General features: G+C 25.0%; 1 protein-coding gene across 1 annotated transcript; it reads right to left on the bottom strand.

Moving 5' to 3' along the window:
- Positions 1–1,409: 1,409 nt before the first annotated feature.
- LOC114124062 (delta-1-pyrroline-5-carboxylate synthase) lies at positions 1,410–17,212 on the bottom strand. The gene is made up of 14 exons (XM_027987227.2): positions 17,048–17,212; positions 14,191–14,325; positions 13,931–14,119; positions 12,901–13,317; positions 12,508–12,723; positions 12,070–12,235; positions 10,941–11,150; positions 10,719–10,870; positions 9,117–9,254; positions 7,233–7,428; positions 7,038–7,159; positions 6,130–6,316; positions 5,956–6,051; positions 1,410–1,958 (listed from the first exon to the last, which is right to left on the bottom strand). The coding sequence occupies exons 2-14, from the start codon at positions 14,317–14,319 to the stop codon at positions 1,789–1,791; spliced, it is 2,388 nt and encodes a 795-aa protein (XP_027843028.1). The 5' UTR covers positions 14,320–14,325; positions 17,048–17,212; the 3' UTR covers positions 1,410–1,788.
- Between the last annotated feature and the right edge of the window lie 240 nt (positions 17,213–17,452).

Below are 17,452 nucleotides of genomic sequence, written 5' to 3'. Positions count from 1 at the left end.
AGTCGATTTTTTTTCAAAATCTTACTATTACTAATATTTACTGTAGTTAAGAAAAAAAATTAACAACTAAAATTATATCTTTATTTTAGTATAATAATATGATATTTTGAGTGGATTCGTGATCAGAATTTAATTTCAGACGTTCTTCGAGTGATTTACTCTCAGGGTTGATAAAATCTTAAGTTATTTAAAGTGTCTTAAAGCTTTGAGATTGAAACTCTAAGAAACATTTTATGGGCACAGAACCAAAAGTTGTTATCTCAAAATATCAAATTATCCAGGATAGCAATTATTATAAATTTAAAACTGTAATATCGAATGATTTAATAACAGTGTAAAAACGTATGACAATTTTTATTTAGTTTTTTTTTTTATTAAAATAAAATGTAAAAACAATTTTAGAACATTGAGAACTAAGCCAAATTAATAAAAAAGTGGATTTTGAAAAAAATCGATTGATCGCCTTTTACTAATTATGGGTCCATAATCATTCAATGGTATAAGCCTATTATAATTATATATTCAATTTATATCTATATAATATTATATTATTCATAATATTTCTGTATGACACCAAAAAGATAGACCCAGTCCTAGTTCTAGTGGAGATCAAATCACTTTATAAATAAAACATTTATTTTAGTCTTCTGGTTTAAGTAATAAATAATAATAATTAAAAAATGTAATAGAAATATTAAATTTCTTTATTAGACCAGGAAAGACGCGGAGATAGTCTAAAATATCTTTAAAGTGACACTGAAATTTGTAAAATTTTATGTATTTCTAATATTATTTTTAAAATGTAAATACCTTTTTAATTGATTTAAATAACTGATTTTATATATTTAGTTTGACAACTTGATAATTATTTTTATCGTTATAATTATTTTTCATTCATTGTTATTCTGAATATTTTAATTATTAAAATTGCTGTGTGTTATTTTACTATTTATAAACGGAATTCCATTTTTTGTTGTAGACTATATTAATTAATTTTGAAAACTATAAAGTTTTAAGATATAATAGGTACATACATAAAATACACGTTCACTTTTGGTGTAAAAAAACAACCGATATAGAAAATTGAAATTCCCACGCATAAATTAATAATAGAGCAAATATAAAAACCTGCAACCTTTTTCTCAAAAAGTTTATACAATTTGAATTCTAAGGTACGGTATTATAATACTAAATCATGCACTATCTAATTTTCTCGAAATATAATAATTCGATTATGAATAAATAATTAAAACGAAAAACGAAAAAGTAGACAAAAATCTCAGGTCACTAAAATCTGAAATAAACCAGAGATGTGCATAAGAACGACCAAGATTAAGTTAAAAATACCGTCATTGATTGAACAAAATCATAACATTATGATTTAGAGAAAAAAACGACGTTTGACTTCATTTTATACCTAAAAATGACAATAATTTAATGATAAAATTAATACAGAAATTGTGTTGTGACAAGATCTTATACAATACAATTAAGAAAGTTTATGTTATATTATTATATACATATGCAAACGTTTAAAAAATCTAATTTCTAACAAACATAATAGTAATATTATAAGCTACCATACACAACAATATCGTATTATATTATGTTTGAAATAGTAAAACATAATAATAATTTATTGGGTAACCATTCCAATTGTGGTGAAATAATGATAATTGGTTAATCGTTTGGTTTTCAAAGTTTTCGGACGAAAAACATTTTGGCCAGCTTTGCGGCAATAGCATTAAAGAGCCCGCACAGTTTGCGCGTCGTGTTTATATGTGATTGCTAATTGTCGACGGGCAAGTGTTCGTGCACGTATGTCCGGCCTCCGCCTTCTGCGAACTCGGCTGCCGCGTGACCGTCACCGTTCAATATCCACTTGGTTGTCAGGAGTCCTTCGACACCTACAGGACCGCGTGCGTGTATTCTTGCAGTGCTGATTCCCACTTCGGCGCCTAAAATTAAAAGGAAAAATCACTTAGGTTAATATTATTATATATTATAACTCTCGAGGAGAGTCCGACTGCTGAACGTAAAATCAAATTAGCTTAACCATAATACCAGTAAAAAAAGTCGATTCCGGCTGTGTTTTCTACCAAAATAGATCTACTTTATTCTTAACTTTTTTTTTGAGGGGGGGGGGAATTCAACTCAAAATCCCTTCATAGTTATATTTTTTTAATTTTAAACAAGTATAGTAAAATTAAAATGTTAATAATATTTTACTAATTAATACAAAAAATATGCAAGAAAGTCGATTTTAAATAGGTTAAGTTCATTAAATCAATAATAATATGTTTTTACACAACTTATCAAATAACTAAGTTAACAGCAAAAGCAAAAGATTAATACTTTAAACGAAAAAGTAATAAAATAAAATAAAGTGAAACGCATTATTAACATGTGGGTGCACATGTAGAAGTGGTTAATAATATTACGATACGCCCTATATATAATTCCCTTAGCTCTTAGATTATAGGAATTAGATTGTCATGGCGTTTAACGTCTAGTAATAAGAAAATCATGTCGAGTAATGGATAAATTGGGTTTTTTGGTTGTTTCAAAAATCTTAGGAAAAATATAATACTTACGTTAATAATTTAATATAAAATTATTAGATGAAAATATAAAAACGTAATTTCTGTTTGAAAATACTAAGTATGTATAAAAACAAAATTATACAATACTAAAAATTAAGAAAAATTCAATTTATTTTTATTCATGAAATACGTTTATGAAATTATTGTTTTTAAACTTGTAATTGAATAGAATGGATTCTCAACTTAGTCTGATATAAATCAAAAGCATTTAAAAAATATACAACTTTTACAACTCTTGAACACTAATTATAATATTGTTTTATTTCTAAGAACACGTATTGTTTGATCATCGGTAACAACTAACTACGTTTACATACAAATTACAACTACTATTTGAGGGATTTTATGGCTTAATATACTATACTGATTTGAACAAAATAATAATAAAAAAAAAAAATTAATGAATAGGTAAACAAGTTTCTCTGTATCAGTCTCATTATAGATTATTTCGCGTGATTATGAAACTATTTTGATAAAGAATCGCAAATGCCGTAGGTAAAGTAGTCGAAACAGTGAGACACCAAATGTTTACACAAGAAAAATGAAAACCTTGGTTATATATCAGAGCTGTATTTTTTTTTTTTTTTTTTGTCAACACAAATACTTGTGTTATAATATTTTATTTAAGGAAATTTCAATAAAAGCTTCTTTTTTTAAATAAAATATATAATATTTAAAACGTAGTTATGATAAAAAAAACTGATGTTTTACAGATAAAGTATTCATCTATCTCTTGAACTGTAATTCTTTTAAATGTGTTGTATTATAAGTATATTTGTAGCTTCTGGGTTTTTTTCCCATGCGAAAAGATTTTTTCAATCAAAATAACTTCGTAGTCAGTCTTATAAATCGTTTTAGAATAATTATTTTTTATTTTTATAAACATAAAAGATTTTTTTAAAGTTTTATTATGAAATCAATAAATAGCGGTTTTTTAAAGTTAATAGATATTATATAATTACGAAGTATAAAAATTAAAAAATATTTTAATTAAATTACTTGTTTTTTACTTGTTGAAAATTTTATAGTTGAACAACATCTATACACAAGATATTCCAGACAATCTATAACGTATCGTATTGACATAAATATTAATATTATATTGAATAGCATATGATGGATTTATGAACGCTTTATTTATCGTTTATATGTTTACAAAATATCCCTAAGCTACACGCATCGTCTACAAATATACAACTGTACAATACACATGCAATGTATATATTATTCTGCATAATACATTTACATTTGAAAACTTTAGCTTTATATACATTTTATGGAATTGTTAATAATTCTTAACCCCATGGCCCGTGGGGGGTTCAAAAATATAAAAAAAAAAATACAAATATTGAAAACGGACAATGAGATAAAAAAAAAAAACTTAATAATTTCACAAAAAGTAAAATATTCCAATTTTTATAAATGCAATAATAAATTCAATTTTCTCGAGGGACTTTTATCGGTCCCAGGGTAGTTATATCCTCCATACAGTGTGTTTTGTTTTTTAAATCTGCCAAAACACTATAAATATGAAATCCCGATTTTCATGATGACTGCAATTTTCAAACATTTATTTTATCAAACAATTACTTTACTGTATTTGTTTTTTTTTTTTTTTTGATTCTCAACACTTTTGAATAAAGTTACCTACTTAATACTAAAGAATCGCCTAATTAATTTACACTATTATAGTTTTAGATAGATAACATTTTTATTAGAGAGATTAGTATTTTTGCTATACACAGTGAAAAAGTAATTTAAAAAAATCGTATTTAATAATCGAACTAAATTATAAGTAAGTACTGACAAACTATTGTTGTCCATGTGGTTAGGTTGCACTTATTAACTAAATAAAATATTGACTTTCATTTTTATAATATGTATTAAATTTTAAATTAAATAGTAAAATGTATTTCCTTTATATTATTTTGTATTTGCGAATGGTATTGTCTTATTTTTATATATTATATATATTATTTTGTTGATGGAATAAAATAACTAAATTTAATAAATTTAAGTTATGATGTAGTTTTAAAAAAAAAACTCTTTATACCATAATTAATGTCATAATTTAAGTATACTTAGTAACTATTATTTAAATTAGTTTTAAGTTATTGTCTATTTTTAGTTAATAATAATAATAATAATAGTAAACTAAATTATATTATAGCAATATAATCTATGATAAAACAGACGTAGCAACTAGTACCTATCTACTAGACTCCGCTAAGAATCATTTTTACCTACTTGCATTTTTACATTTTGTCTGTAATTTTAGCTTATAATTTTTATTCATGGTGTTTATTATTAACATACCTACCTACTTTTAATAATAAATAATATTAACTCCTATGACTCGTGGGTTTCAAAATAGTCTTAGTCATCGGTTAGATTAAAATATCAACAATTTGGGAGCTTACCATAGTTTGTATAAGTTATTTAACAAAAGAAATACTTTTATAGATCTTTTTATTAAAGAATTAAGATTTAAAATACCATATTTTTATACATAATAGTAAATATTATTCAAAATACGGATGGTGAAAATATTAAAGAATTCACTAAAAAAAATGATCTGAAACTTCTAATAAACTGAACATAACTATAATAAAATATAAACCACGTGTTTGGACTAACTGAATTTAATATACCTTAAAATTTTATCTATTGGAACCGTGCATTTAGTTGTTTTTTATAATACTTCTTTGGCGCTAGCAAACTGACTTAACTGTTGGGAGACATGTCATCATTTCAATTGTCTACTTATAGGATTTATACTAGCTTCAGGATCCCTAAAACGTACTATATTTGTATCTTGTATCTTTTATACCTACTTAAAAATGTTCCTAAATGTTCTTACTAGATTTTTTTACACACTCGTTTTTAGAAATATAAAGAAACTGCTTGATAAATTCTCCTCAGTGGAATGTTATTTGAACTGCTAAACCCCTTTTTAATCTACTTCGCTATATCATCGCTTCAACGTCCATCAGCCTAACTTTTGTTTTCACCGAATCAAACAAATACAGTATTACTTAATAGTAGCTTTTGACAATTTATTAATGACCAAATAATCTAACCACATCAATGTGAAATAAGTGGCTTCGGGCTTTATGTTTATTTAATTATTATTAAATTTTGTAGTTATACAATAAAACATTTTTACATTTATATAACTTCAATACTATTTACATAAATTGAAAATAATACATTTCTTAGTTTTGGTTAAGCTAGTATAGTAAAAATTCATACTTTAAATTCAAATTAGGTTTTAAAGTAGTTTTATCTACGTTTATACTTGAGTTATTAAAATTAATTTTCAAAAAATAATGAAATTCAAAACAGCACTTACCCAGACCAAATCTAAATCCATCCGCAAATCTGGAACTAGCATTATGGAATACACAGGCACTATCAACATCTCTTTGGAATTTCGTAGCGGCATCGCCTAAATTATATAAAAAAAAAAAAAACATTTGGTATCTTTTCTATTTATAATTGCTTATATAAATATTCTGAAACATACTGTTTTCAGTAATAATAACTTCTGTATGACCACTTCCATACGTATGTATGTGATTAACAGCAGACTCCAGTCCAGAGACCAATTCAATAGCACAAGCCAGTTCACCGTATTCATGTTTTAAGGATTTCGCTTGAGGAGGCCCAAAAGTTAAACGAGATGATAATTTTGGACCAGAAAATAGTTGTACCTATAAAATAACAAAATAGTATATAATAAACCTCTAAAATAAATCTTATAAAAATGTATCATTTTTACCCAACCTAGGTATTAGTTTTATAATATTTAGTGTATTTTACAAAATTTGAGTATGTAGATACAGTTAAATAAAACAGTTTATTTTTGAATATTATATTAAATTATATTTTCTATATTAATTGTTTTGTTTATAATTCATTTAAGTATAAATAAATATTTTAATGAATTTATATAATTTATTAAACAGTTAGTATACGTTAAGTACTTAATAAATTATATTATTTCTGAGTTTATAAAATACGATATAAAAAAATAATCAAAATAAATCTACTTCATATATATTATAATTCAAGAACTATAAATAATAATAAGTAGCTAATACTAAAGAAAATGAAATACACTAAATAGCAAATAGACAAATATTAAAAAATATTAAAAGTAGATAGATATAAAAATTAATAGTAGAAAATAAATTAGTTTAAATGACTTAAAATATTGAGTATGGTAAAATATACTAAATTTTCTCAATTATCTTACTATAATATTTATGATCAAAAATGTTATTTCGTATGATATTATTATTATATTTTTGTATTAAGTTTAAATATAATGAAATATTATATGAAATGTATAAAATATTATTATATGTCTATCAATTATTATATGCTATAATAAATTAAATTATATAGATCAGATTATTATTTTACACTTACATTTTCTCTCTTTAACATATCACAGACTTCATTAAAGAACGGAGATTCAAACAAATCTTCGTGGATTAGGAGAGTTTCCATAGCATTACAAGCGGCTGGGTAATCACACTTGGAATCACGAACTATAGTTGTATAAATTTAAATTTGAATATGATTTTTGTTAGCATAAAATATTTCATAAAAATATCCACTTACTAATAGTGAGAGCTTTCTCCAGGTTGGCATCCTTATCTACGTATACGTGGCATATTCCTTCAGCGTGTCCTAAAACAGGTATATGTGCACTTTGATCCTGAATACTACGGACCAAATCGCTAGATCCTCGGGGAATAATAAGATCAATATGATTCTCCATAGATAATAAATCACTGATTTCTTCTCGGGTCGATACCTATTTCATATAAATAATTAGCTAAATTACATAAGTAAAGTTCATAACTATTACAATAGTTTATTTGTTTCGCAAAAGTTTTATAAAATTAATTAAAATATATGACAAATGCATTAATTTATAATATATGCAAAAATAATCTAAGCTATTCTGAGGAATTATACATAAGTACATTATGTTTTGAATTATTTTTATTCAACTTTATTTAATTTTATTTAAATATACGAGTATAAACTCCGTTATTACTATGCACATTTTTTTTTATTCCCACTTGTTAATCTGAAATCATCTTTCAAGCTTTTATTTAGCTGACCCACTAGATTATAATATTATTAGTTGCAATTTATTCATTATCTATTTTTATATATACATTATAAGATTTCTAAATAGTTTACACTATTAATATTAAGTAAAAACTAAATAAAAAAACCTTGTAATTATTTTTAACAAAACAAAATCAAATCGACTTCAAAATATTATTTGTTGTGTTTAGAATTGAAAGATGTCAATGTCAAAACTTGGTTTTGTGAGTTTCAAAACATTACTTAAGTGCGTGGAATTTCAATTCCTTAAATTTAAAATAAGCAAACTAAACAAGTTTTTGTAAACTTTCATGTTTGACTGATTTGTTGAAGGTTATTAGTTATTAATAAGTGTTTAACAAATACTTCAAGTAAATAGTGTGATTATTATGACGTGTTAGAAAACTATAGATTACTTTATGTTCTGAATATTATAATGTGTTTTAAAATTTAGTATAATATATATACTATTAAAAGCAAATAGGAGTATGTAGTATAACACAAAATTAACAAAACTAAATATAATATGCTTAACATCTATTTTTATGATTTGTTTATAAGTATATCAATACTTTGTTATAACTGTTGTAGGTCTAGGATTTATATGCAATAAAAAAATTGTAAAATATGCAATTAATGTTATATACCTACACCAAAAATATAAAATATAACTACACTAAAAACAATGAATATGTTTTAAAATTAATAAAATAGCTTTCTTAACTATTAATGCTGTTCAAATGTATTACGCGAAATAGTTACATAGTGTTTTAAATTTTTAAAACTGATATAGTTTGAACCTTAATATTATGTTTTATATTATTTGTTAAAACTCTGTTCGTCATCGTGTGATATAAAAACGTCAAGTAACGAAATATACTATAAAACATGCATTTTTCGAGTTTTTATAGTCGAAAAATGCAATAATATGCAACTTGTCCAAGTAAGTTTTTATACAAAAATATAAAAAATAAAGATACTAACCATTTATATCATGATATGATTCATAGACATAACTGACAAAAGCAATAATAATCCAAAGCAATATAAATCCTAACCCTATTAATAAGTATAATACCTAACCAATCATTTTTAATGTTATATTATGTATATGTATACGAACTCAATAATGTTTAAAAAAAAAAATACGTATGGTATGGTAATAATTATAAACTAACAATGCATTTCGAATACATCGGACAAAATTACCTAAATTATAAAAAGCCCACTAAAATAATGAAATAAGTGACCTACACCACTATTTTGCCAATAACTTGATCAATATTATTCGATTTTACTATTGAATTTGCAAAAGTCCATTTATGTATACTATTAGTCATATTTTCCGTAGTGACATGTCAAGAAACACAAATGTGAATAATTTACCAACGATATGGCGTCCTGGGCACCGACCGTAGCCAATGCTTCTTTGACTACATCCATGAGTGCTTTGTTACTATGCGACGCCTCTTTGCCTCCTTTCAATAAAAGTCCATTTGCCGAGCTCAACGCCAAAGCAGCTACCTGTGGACCCACAAAAGTCATTCATAATAACATTTTACATTATTCCAATGTGTTACACAGAAATGAGGTAGCAACATTATATAATATATTATTATTATTATTATTATTATTCAGTACTCTAAAATGTACACATTAGCCATTAAACGCATGGCACCCATACATCGTCCTACTCAGTGTGTGCTAAAGCTTTTAACTAGTTTCATAAAATTCAATACATTTAAAAAACTTACATATTATAACACATATATGTTATATTTTTGTGGCGCATTAGTTTAAAATAAATATTGTATAAAAAAAAAAAATGTCATTGATTTCAATATACATATATTCAAAAACAAAAGAATATCTAATATATTACGAATCAATTCATTCTATTTGAAATATGAAAAACTTTTAATTCAAAATTCAAAATACAAACTAATATAAATAATACATATTATATATTATATATCGATGTGTGACCTTTTTGATTGTTACTTTTTATTAATTAATCTTCCTCTATCGTTTGTCTGTCATATTTTATTTTATTTTGTGAGAAAAACAATATGTTTACAAAATATAATACCCGAATAATCTTATTGTTGTGTAGGTAATATACAGTGGTGCTAAACTGCTAAACTCGCCATTGAGTAATAACTGAATTATTTTTATTTTTTTTTTAATGTTTAAATTAATTTAGAATGACTAATAGAAATTTAAGGGCTTGGTAGTGTAAAAAAAATATGAGTAAACAATTTTATATATTTTAAAAATATAACTTTTTCACTTCAAATCTAGTTTTAAATCTTAAATCTATCAACCAAAATATCGCTTATAATGAACAACTACTCGTATGTTTGGAATTTATAAATAACATAAATATTATATAGCAAATAACTTGGTTAATGAATCAATTCATACCATATGCATAGATATAAATAGAAAATTTTAATAAATATGTTTCTCAAAAGCTGATTTGATTATTATTATAAAATTAATCTTCTTTGAAAAAGTTTAACAACTTAAATATAATAAAAATCAAATAAGATTTCTTTACTTAGCTGAACTTATTTTCAATATAAATTTATATGGAATTTTATTACATTTTTTTCTATAAATCATCATCATTTGTTATAAATAATATGTCATCACAACTTGCATTTATGCTTTAATTTATTAAATTAATTCATTAAGCTGTTTTTGATAACGCTAAAAGCAACTTACAAGAAATTAATCTTAATTTTCACTCTAACTTTGTAACTTAGTATATACTCTCTCCATAACATGTATTATTATACTCTTTTATGTCGATTGTATCTACTTTATTTATTGTGCAAAATTAAGCAAGTTATAATATTAATGTAGATCTTCCATTTTTCTTCAATAAAAACAAACAAAACTGACATGGATAATATTTCTCTCTTTCTCTCTCGCGCGTGCGCATTGGATATAATATTATTATTCTTAAACTTTAAATATATTTACCTGAGGCAAACAGTCAGGTCGAGATTCAAAAATTACAAGAAGAACACCAATGGGAACTGTGACTTGAGTTAAATTTAAATTTTCTGAAATCTTAGTCCTCTTTAAGACCTTACCAACATTTGTATGACTAGTTTCGGCAATTTGTTTAAGACCTGTGGCAAGATTTATTAATTTAAATAATTCATATTATATTATTATATTTTACTGTCGAGTAAATCTTACCTATGGCCAGGCTCTTAAGTTTAGCTGGTGTCAAAGATAATCGGCTGATCAAAGGAGCAGCTGTTCCTTCCTTGGTAGCTATTGCTATATCTTTTTCATTGGCATCCAAAATAGCTGCTTGTTTACTTATTAACAATTCAGCTAATGCATATATTGCACTTGCACGATCTACAGCTGGTAACTTTTGCAAGATACGACTCCCATAACGTGCTGCAGAATTAAAAATAATTAAATATATATTATTTTGATATAATTCAAATATGCAATTGTATAATGTGATATTTATAAAACAAAATAAATATTTATGTTTCACAAAATCATTCCAACGTATATTATGTAATTTAATTAGCTTCACGTTCTACTCACTTCATTCATCTACCCCCCCCCCCCCACCCATGCCACATATTCCGATCACCCGTTCACTTTTTAGAATTTTGCAGTTTAAATACAAATGAGATAACATTGTTTTTATACCATATTATATTATATAATATAATATTTTAAATTAAAATATAAGTACCTGTTGTAAGTTAATAATTAGATTTTTTGCTACCTACTAATATATAACAGCTCAAATAACGCCTAATTAATGAAAGCAATATTTTTGAATGCAAAGCTATAACGTATAGTTGTAGAACATTAATTAATTAATTGTATTATCTATTACTAAGAAATCATGAGAATTTAAAGGAATAAACTATACAATTTTTTATGCCTATGAAAGCAAATTCAAAATTGATAGGTGATACGTGATTATCCTAGATATAGATATACTCAAGGTTTACTGTTTGTGTAATAAAATGCTTTAGTACAAAAATATTCACTCAATGATTTGGTTTGTAATTAGATAAACCTAATATTAGCACAAAGAGTATTTCAATAATTTTATTAGACCATTTTATTACTCTGATAATTATTTATCATAAAAAATAATGTAGATAGAGTAAGTCAATAAGCAATATAACATGTAATTAAGTCTTGAACACTAGTATTTAACGGTAAACCGTTACTTGTCTGACTATTTTATGTAGATTATAATCGAATATATAGTTTAATATTGTATACATTCACTAATAATATTGTTTTTGATCTAAATTTAATATTGCTATTAGAAAAAAATTCAACGTACCATTTTCAGCTAGTGTTTCAACTGGAGTAGTATTAGCAGTTGGAGCATTAGTGAAAAATGTTCCAATTTTTCTACCAACCATAATAGACTTAATAGCTTTTTCTTGCATACCATTACAGATAACTACAGAAACTCCTCTATTTAACGCCCATGTGGCCGCTTGTACCTGGAATGATAATTCGCGTGACTCATTATTTACAAATAGACTGTTTAAATTTAATGGACAGACAAATGGCTTCCTTTTGGAATAGATTAAATTGTAAACAAATTATTATTCCATGCATAGTTAATATCGTATAAAATATAGTTATCCCTTAACTATAAGCAAATAGAACCAATTAAACTAATAATAATATTAGTGACGTACAATCAAATATTGTATTTAGCCTATATTATTATTAAGTTTTTTTTAATGTCATTTAAATGAAGTCAATTCACCTTGGAATCCATGCCCCCTGTACCAACAGTTGACTTTTTACCAAACTGTATTATGTCCGCCATATCGCTATTGTATGTCCAAATCATTTTTGCCCCTTCTTGTTTTGGTGGTCGTGTAAAGATACCGTCCACGTCTGACATTAAAATGAGTAAGTCTGCATTAACTTCGGCAGCTAACATAGCGGCCAAACTGTCATTATCCTTAATGCTGATAACCTACAAAAAAAATTGTTGAATATAAATAGCTTTTATTGTATCAAGTATAATAATAGCTTGTTTAATGCGAATTTAAACATTAATGATAACTGCATAATATTCTAAACACGAGTATTAATTAATATGTCTATTGCATTAAAATAATTGTTTAAACATAATATTGTATAATTCACCGACCTTCTTTCCTTTAGATTTAATGAGGTCGTCGTCCTGTGGCGGTGGTGTCACTGCGTCATTTGTATTGATAATGGGCACAATATTCATACTGATTAGTTCTGATAACGTGCTGAATAAATTTTTCCGTGTCTCGTCGTTATAAAAATCGGGCTTGGTAACTAAAACTTGAGCGATCTTAACACCGTATTGTGAAAACATCGCATCATACAAAGACATAAGACCAGATTGACCCACAGCCGCAGCTGCTCTAGCCTTCAGCAATGTTCTGACATCTTTTCTAGCATGGTCGTTAGCCGATAGTGTTTCTCGCATACTTAATGACATCAATAATTCGTGGGTTAACTTTTGTTTGCCGAATGCCACTGCTCCACTGGTAACCATAATGCACTCACGGCCTTCCAGGTGACACTCGGCTACCTATAAATGCATTTTATAATTCCATGTATCATATAAACATTCATTTACAAGAAAAAAAATTACTAAAAATATGAGTGGCTAATTCTAATTTTTTGACAAAATTGAAAATATTTAAATTCTTTTGTCGGTTTTTTTATAATAGTATAATTGTTTATGTTTTAAAATATTAGTTCAAAAAATGTTATAAATAAATCAAAATTACTCACACTATAACTTTCAATTTATTTAAGTTTTTAAATTGTAATAACATAAATGTGAAAGAGTTTTTAAAAAAAATTATAATTGTTTAATAAATTTAAAGTCAAATACTTATAAACTTATAAATTGTTTAAATTAATATCGTGATGCTAGTTGTATTTGATGTACCACATAACTATTAACATTAAATTTAATCCAACCATAACTTAACTAATACTTTATGTTGATTTCCAACATTCTTCGTTATTAAAAACCATTTTTTTTTTTACCATATACTTATTAATCTTTAAAATCAATTTAGCATAAATTAAAATGACATATCACCAAGTATCGTTTTTAATACCGTCTACTAATAAAATAAGTTAAGTTACATTCCCATCAACTATACATAAGATAACCATTCAACAATACGTACTTGTTCAACAATTGATGCTAATCTTCCAAGGGCAATTCCGTGTTCGTCTTCTCTCGTGATTACGGCACTACCCAATTTTATCACCAGTCGTCGTGCATACTTCAATTGTGATCTATCCGCAAACGAAGATCCATTTACTGATTGCAAATCAGCTGATTGTAGTGCTCGTTTCAGATCCAATTGCATACTCTGAAATGACCAAATAACAATAAATTAAGTATGATAGCAATTTTTTACACATTATTCGTCAAAATACTTACAGTTAGTTGACTATATGATCTCCTAGCACCACATTGTCGAATGGTGGATGGGTATGCTTTCAAGCATCTACAAACTCGAATACTATTATACATGACTGCCAGCCTACGATGTTGACGTCCCAAAATCATGGTGTTCTATACGAAAAATAAAATATGTTACTTATCAATTATACATTAAAGTATAATATAAATAATTAGCGAGTACATTTTACTATTAAGATAAATTTACTTAAATGTATGGATATTCTTTTACTTTTGTTAAAATCCAATTCCCCTCTTATTTTAACTTGTTAAAATAATGTGATTGGCGTCATAAATTTTATTTAAGTACCTTCTATTTTGTCTATATTATTTTCATCGAATTATATTTATAGAAGTCTTGTCATAACCATACAATATAATAGATGAATTAAGAAATATCATTCAAAATCGGAAAATTGACTATATAAAGCAATCATGTCTTTTTTTTATTATTATTTGAAAAAATAATAATCACAATTATGTTATATTATACTATCGTACCTTAATAAATTTCGAAAATTGAAATATTTATATAGTATATTATTTAAACCGTTTGTAATAGTTATGCAGTAATATTGAGTAACTAAAGACTACATATTATATCAAATACATTATTCATAACAAATTTGAATAATAATAATTATCCATATTTTATCAATTAAATTATTATACAATGAAATAAATATATTATAATCTTTAAAAGTTATCATACTAAACAATACGTATCTAAGTTTAAGGTCAATTATTAAATAATATTAATTTATTTTATATTAGAATTTAGGTTTTCATCAAAATAATACCATATCGTATATACTAAAAAACGAGTAGATACGTCGTTGTCGTATACATTCAAAAATAATAATTAAATCCCTACATGAAATTCAGAATTGTTTAAAATGTTTTTAAGATAATAAAATAATATATTTAAGATTTCTAGCATCATACTTGTCAACTCAAATAACAAATAAATGAATAACATAAGGTTATTCCCGGTTTTCAAAATCTGTCGTCATAGATTATAACACTTGTCCCATACTACTTGACAGGCTAACAAACTGTTTTCTTTAGTATGTAATTATATTTATAAGAGTTGGAAAAAAATCAACTATAATAATTTCCTGAATAGTATTCCAGCAATTTCCAGCTAATTGTAAACAAGAAATTTTAATTTCTTAACATTTTGCTTTTTTTAAGAAATTGTATACAATAATAAATAGCAAAAATAATCAGTACCTATCTATTTGATATTACGTAGAAACTTTTAAAAAGCGCAAAAAAATAAAAAGCCAAAAATAAAAAATCAAGAATATCAAGATTGTTATCAAATACAACTATATATAAATATATAAGCAATTTACATCAAATATATTTTTTTTAGATATAAATATAATAATCGTATTAAGTACAAGATATTTTTAGAAATAAAAATTAACTTCAACATCTAATACGCACATAATAATATCATCGATTATTTAAATGTTTAATGTTATTTTATACCTAGGTACTTAATTAATTACATAACAAATAAACGTATAATTATTTAATATGTAAAATATTATACACAGTTAAGTTTTTTTTTTTAATTTAAAAAAAAAATAAAATAAATAACTGCTGAGTCTTAAATAAATCAACATGCACTTCATTAAAAAAATTAATTAAAACAATAAATTACAACAGTAGTGTTTTATAGGTAACGATTAAATTATTTTTTAAATTCAAAATCAACACTCATAAAATTTAATGAGACAATAAAATTATGTCTACATCAATCTTTTTTGTTTTAGTTTATTTATGATATAAATTTAAATACGATATACAGTGTACACGTCTTGTAAACATATTATAGTTACGTTTGAATATTGAATCACCTACCTACTTGTTATAATACAAATTATTTACTATTAACTCAGAAATTAATTTGTAAACCATCACAATAAACATCAATTTTTATATAAAATAAAATAAGGTTTATTAACTTAAGTTATAAATCATGAACTCGTTAACAATTAGAATTCAGTGTTTGTACTGTATCCAAATAGTGTCCATCGTCTACTAAATGCATTCACATATTAATGAGTTTGTAATGTATAACATGTATACTGCATAAACTATTATATATTGTTGGTACAAAATAAAACTACATTATATTATATATTATGTACATAATTTTATGTTCGTGGATTTAAACACTTTTAATTCCAACTAAATAAAATATCTATTGTCACTATAAAATGTATTACCACATACAATTGAAGTGATATTGATTTAATAGACAATAGTTTTTGTTAATAGTATGATCCTATAGATTAGCCGATTTGTACTTAGTTTAATAGTATTTTTAACATCAGGTTTTGAGTCAATAATGTTTTCAGCTAAATTTTTCCAATAAAAGTGTTATTGTAAATTATATTATCAATTTAATGAAAAGTTAAATAAAAATTATGAAACTCAATAAGTTGTAATTCAAAGAAATACGTCTCTATATTGGTGATGATCAACTCGATTAAGAGTTCGTTAAAGCTGTACTAAGACTTAAGTACAATATTAAACTTAACGATAGTAGTTTGAACGAATGAAAATAAAAAAAAATATTATCTTTTCAATGACGTCGATGCTTTATTTTGAGACTTAAAGTCGTATAATATTATGTTCATACGATTTGTAAAATATCTCTAATTTTTACTTGAATTACCTGTTATTACATCAATTATTAAAATAAAAACAGTCAAATATTATAATTTACAAATTTTTATATGCGTTATAAAATACTAAATTGTATTAATTAAAAATGTAGGTGTATTATATTTAGGTATTAAGTGTATTTAAACAAACTAACCTGAGCGAGACGTTGAAGTGGCAGAAATAGTAGCTTGATAGTCGATACGTTACTGATTTGCCTACTCTTACGTTATGAGTCTAGCTAATGTTTATAATTGAACCCTGGACACTTTGCTATCAGAATTACAGATAATAACAACAATTCCTCCTCACCTTTGCCGTATTTCCTGCTCCTTATCATTTCTTGTTTTGGTTGGACTTTATTTTCTCATTTGAGCGAATTTGGTAAGAAACCAATATAAATACATAATGTCGATTAACATTAACTAATAGATATGATTAATAAATAATATATATATATATAAATATATACTTTTGTTTGAAACAGGCCACTTTAATGCAAGGTCGGTGCTCCGATGTTGCAAAATTAAACGGCTACTCCTTCCCTGGATTATACATTTCA

Source organism: Aphis gossypii, chromosome 1 (assembly GCF_020184175.1).
Source record: "Aphis gossypii isolate Hap1 chromosome 1, ASM2018417v2, whole genome shotgun sequence".
Taxonomy (NCBI): domain Eukaryota; kingdom Metazoa; phylum Arthropoda; class Insecta; order Hemiptera; family Aphididae; genus Aphis; species Aphis gossypii.
The sequence above is the reverse complement of the archived record's forward strand: the minus strand, read 5'-3'. Positions and strand labels throughout refer to the sequence as shown.

What these genes read in the sequence shown, in the direction of transcription:
- LOC114124062 (XM_027987227.2), bottom strand. Translation starts at nt 14,319, where the DNA reads ATGATTTTGGGACGTCAACATCGTAGGCTGGCAGTCATGTATAATAGT. An exon ending in AGTTATTATTACTGAAAACA is followed by an intron (nt 6,052 to 6,129) that starts GTATGTTTCAGA and finishes TATATAATTTAG; the next exon opens with GCGATGCCGCTACGAAATTC. An exon ending in TGGATTTAGATTTGGTCTGG is followed by an intron (nt 1,959 to 5,955) that starts GTAAGTGCTGTT and finishes TTTTAATTTTAG; the next exon opens with GCGCCGAAGTGGGAATCAGC.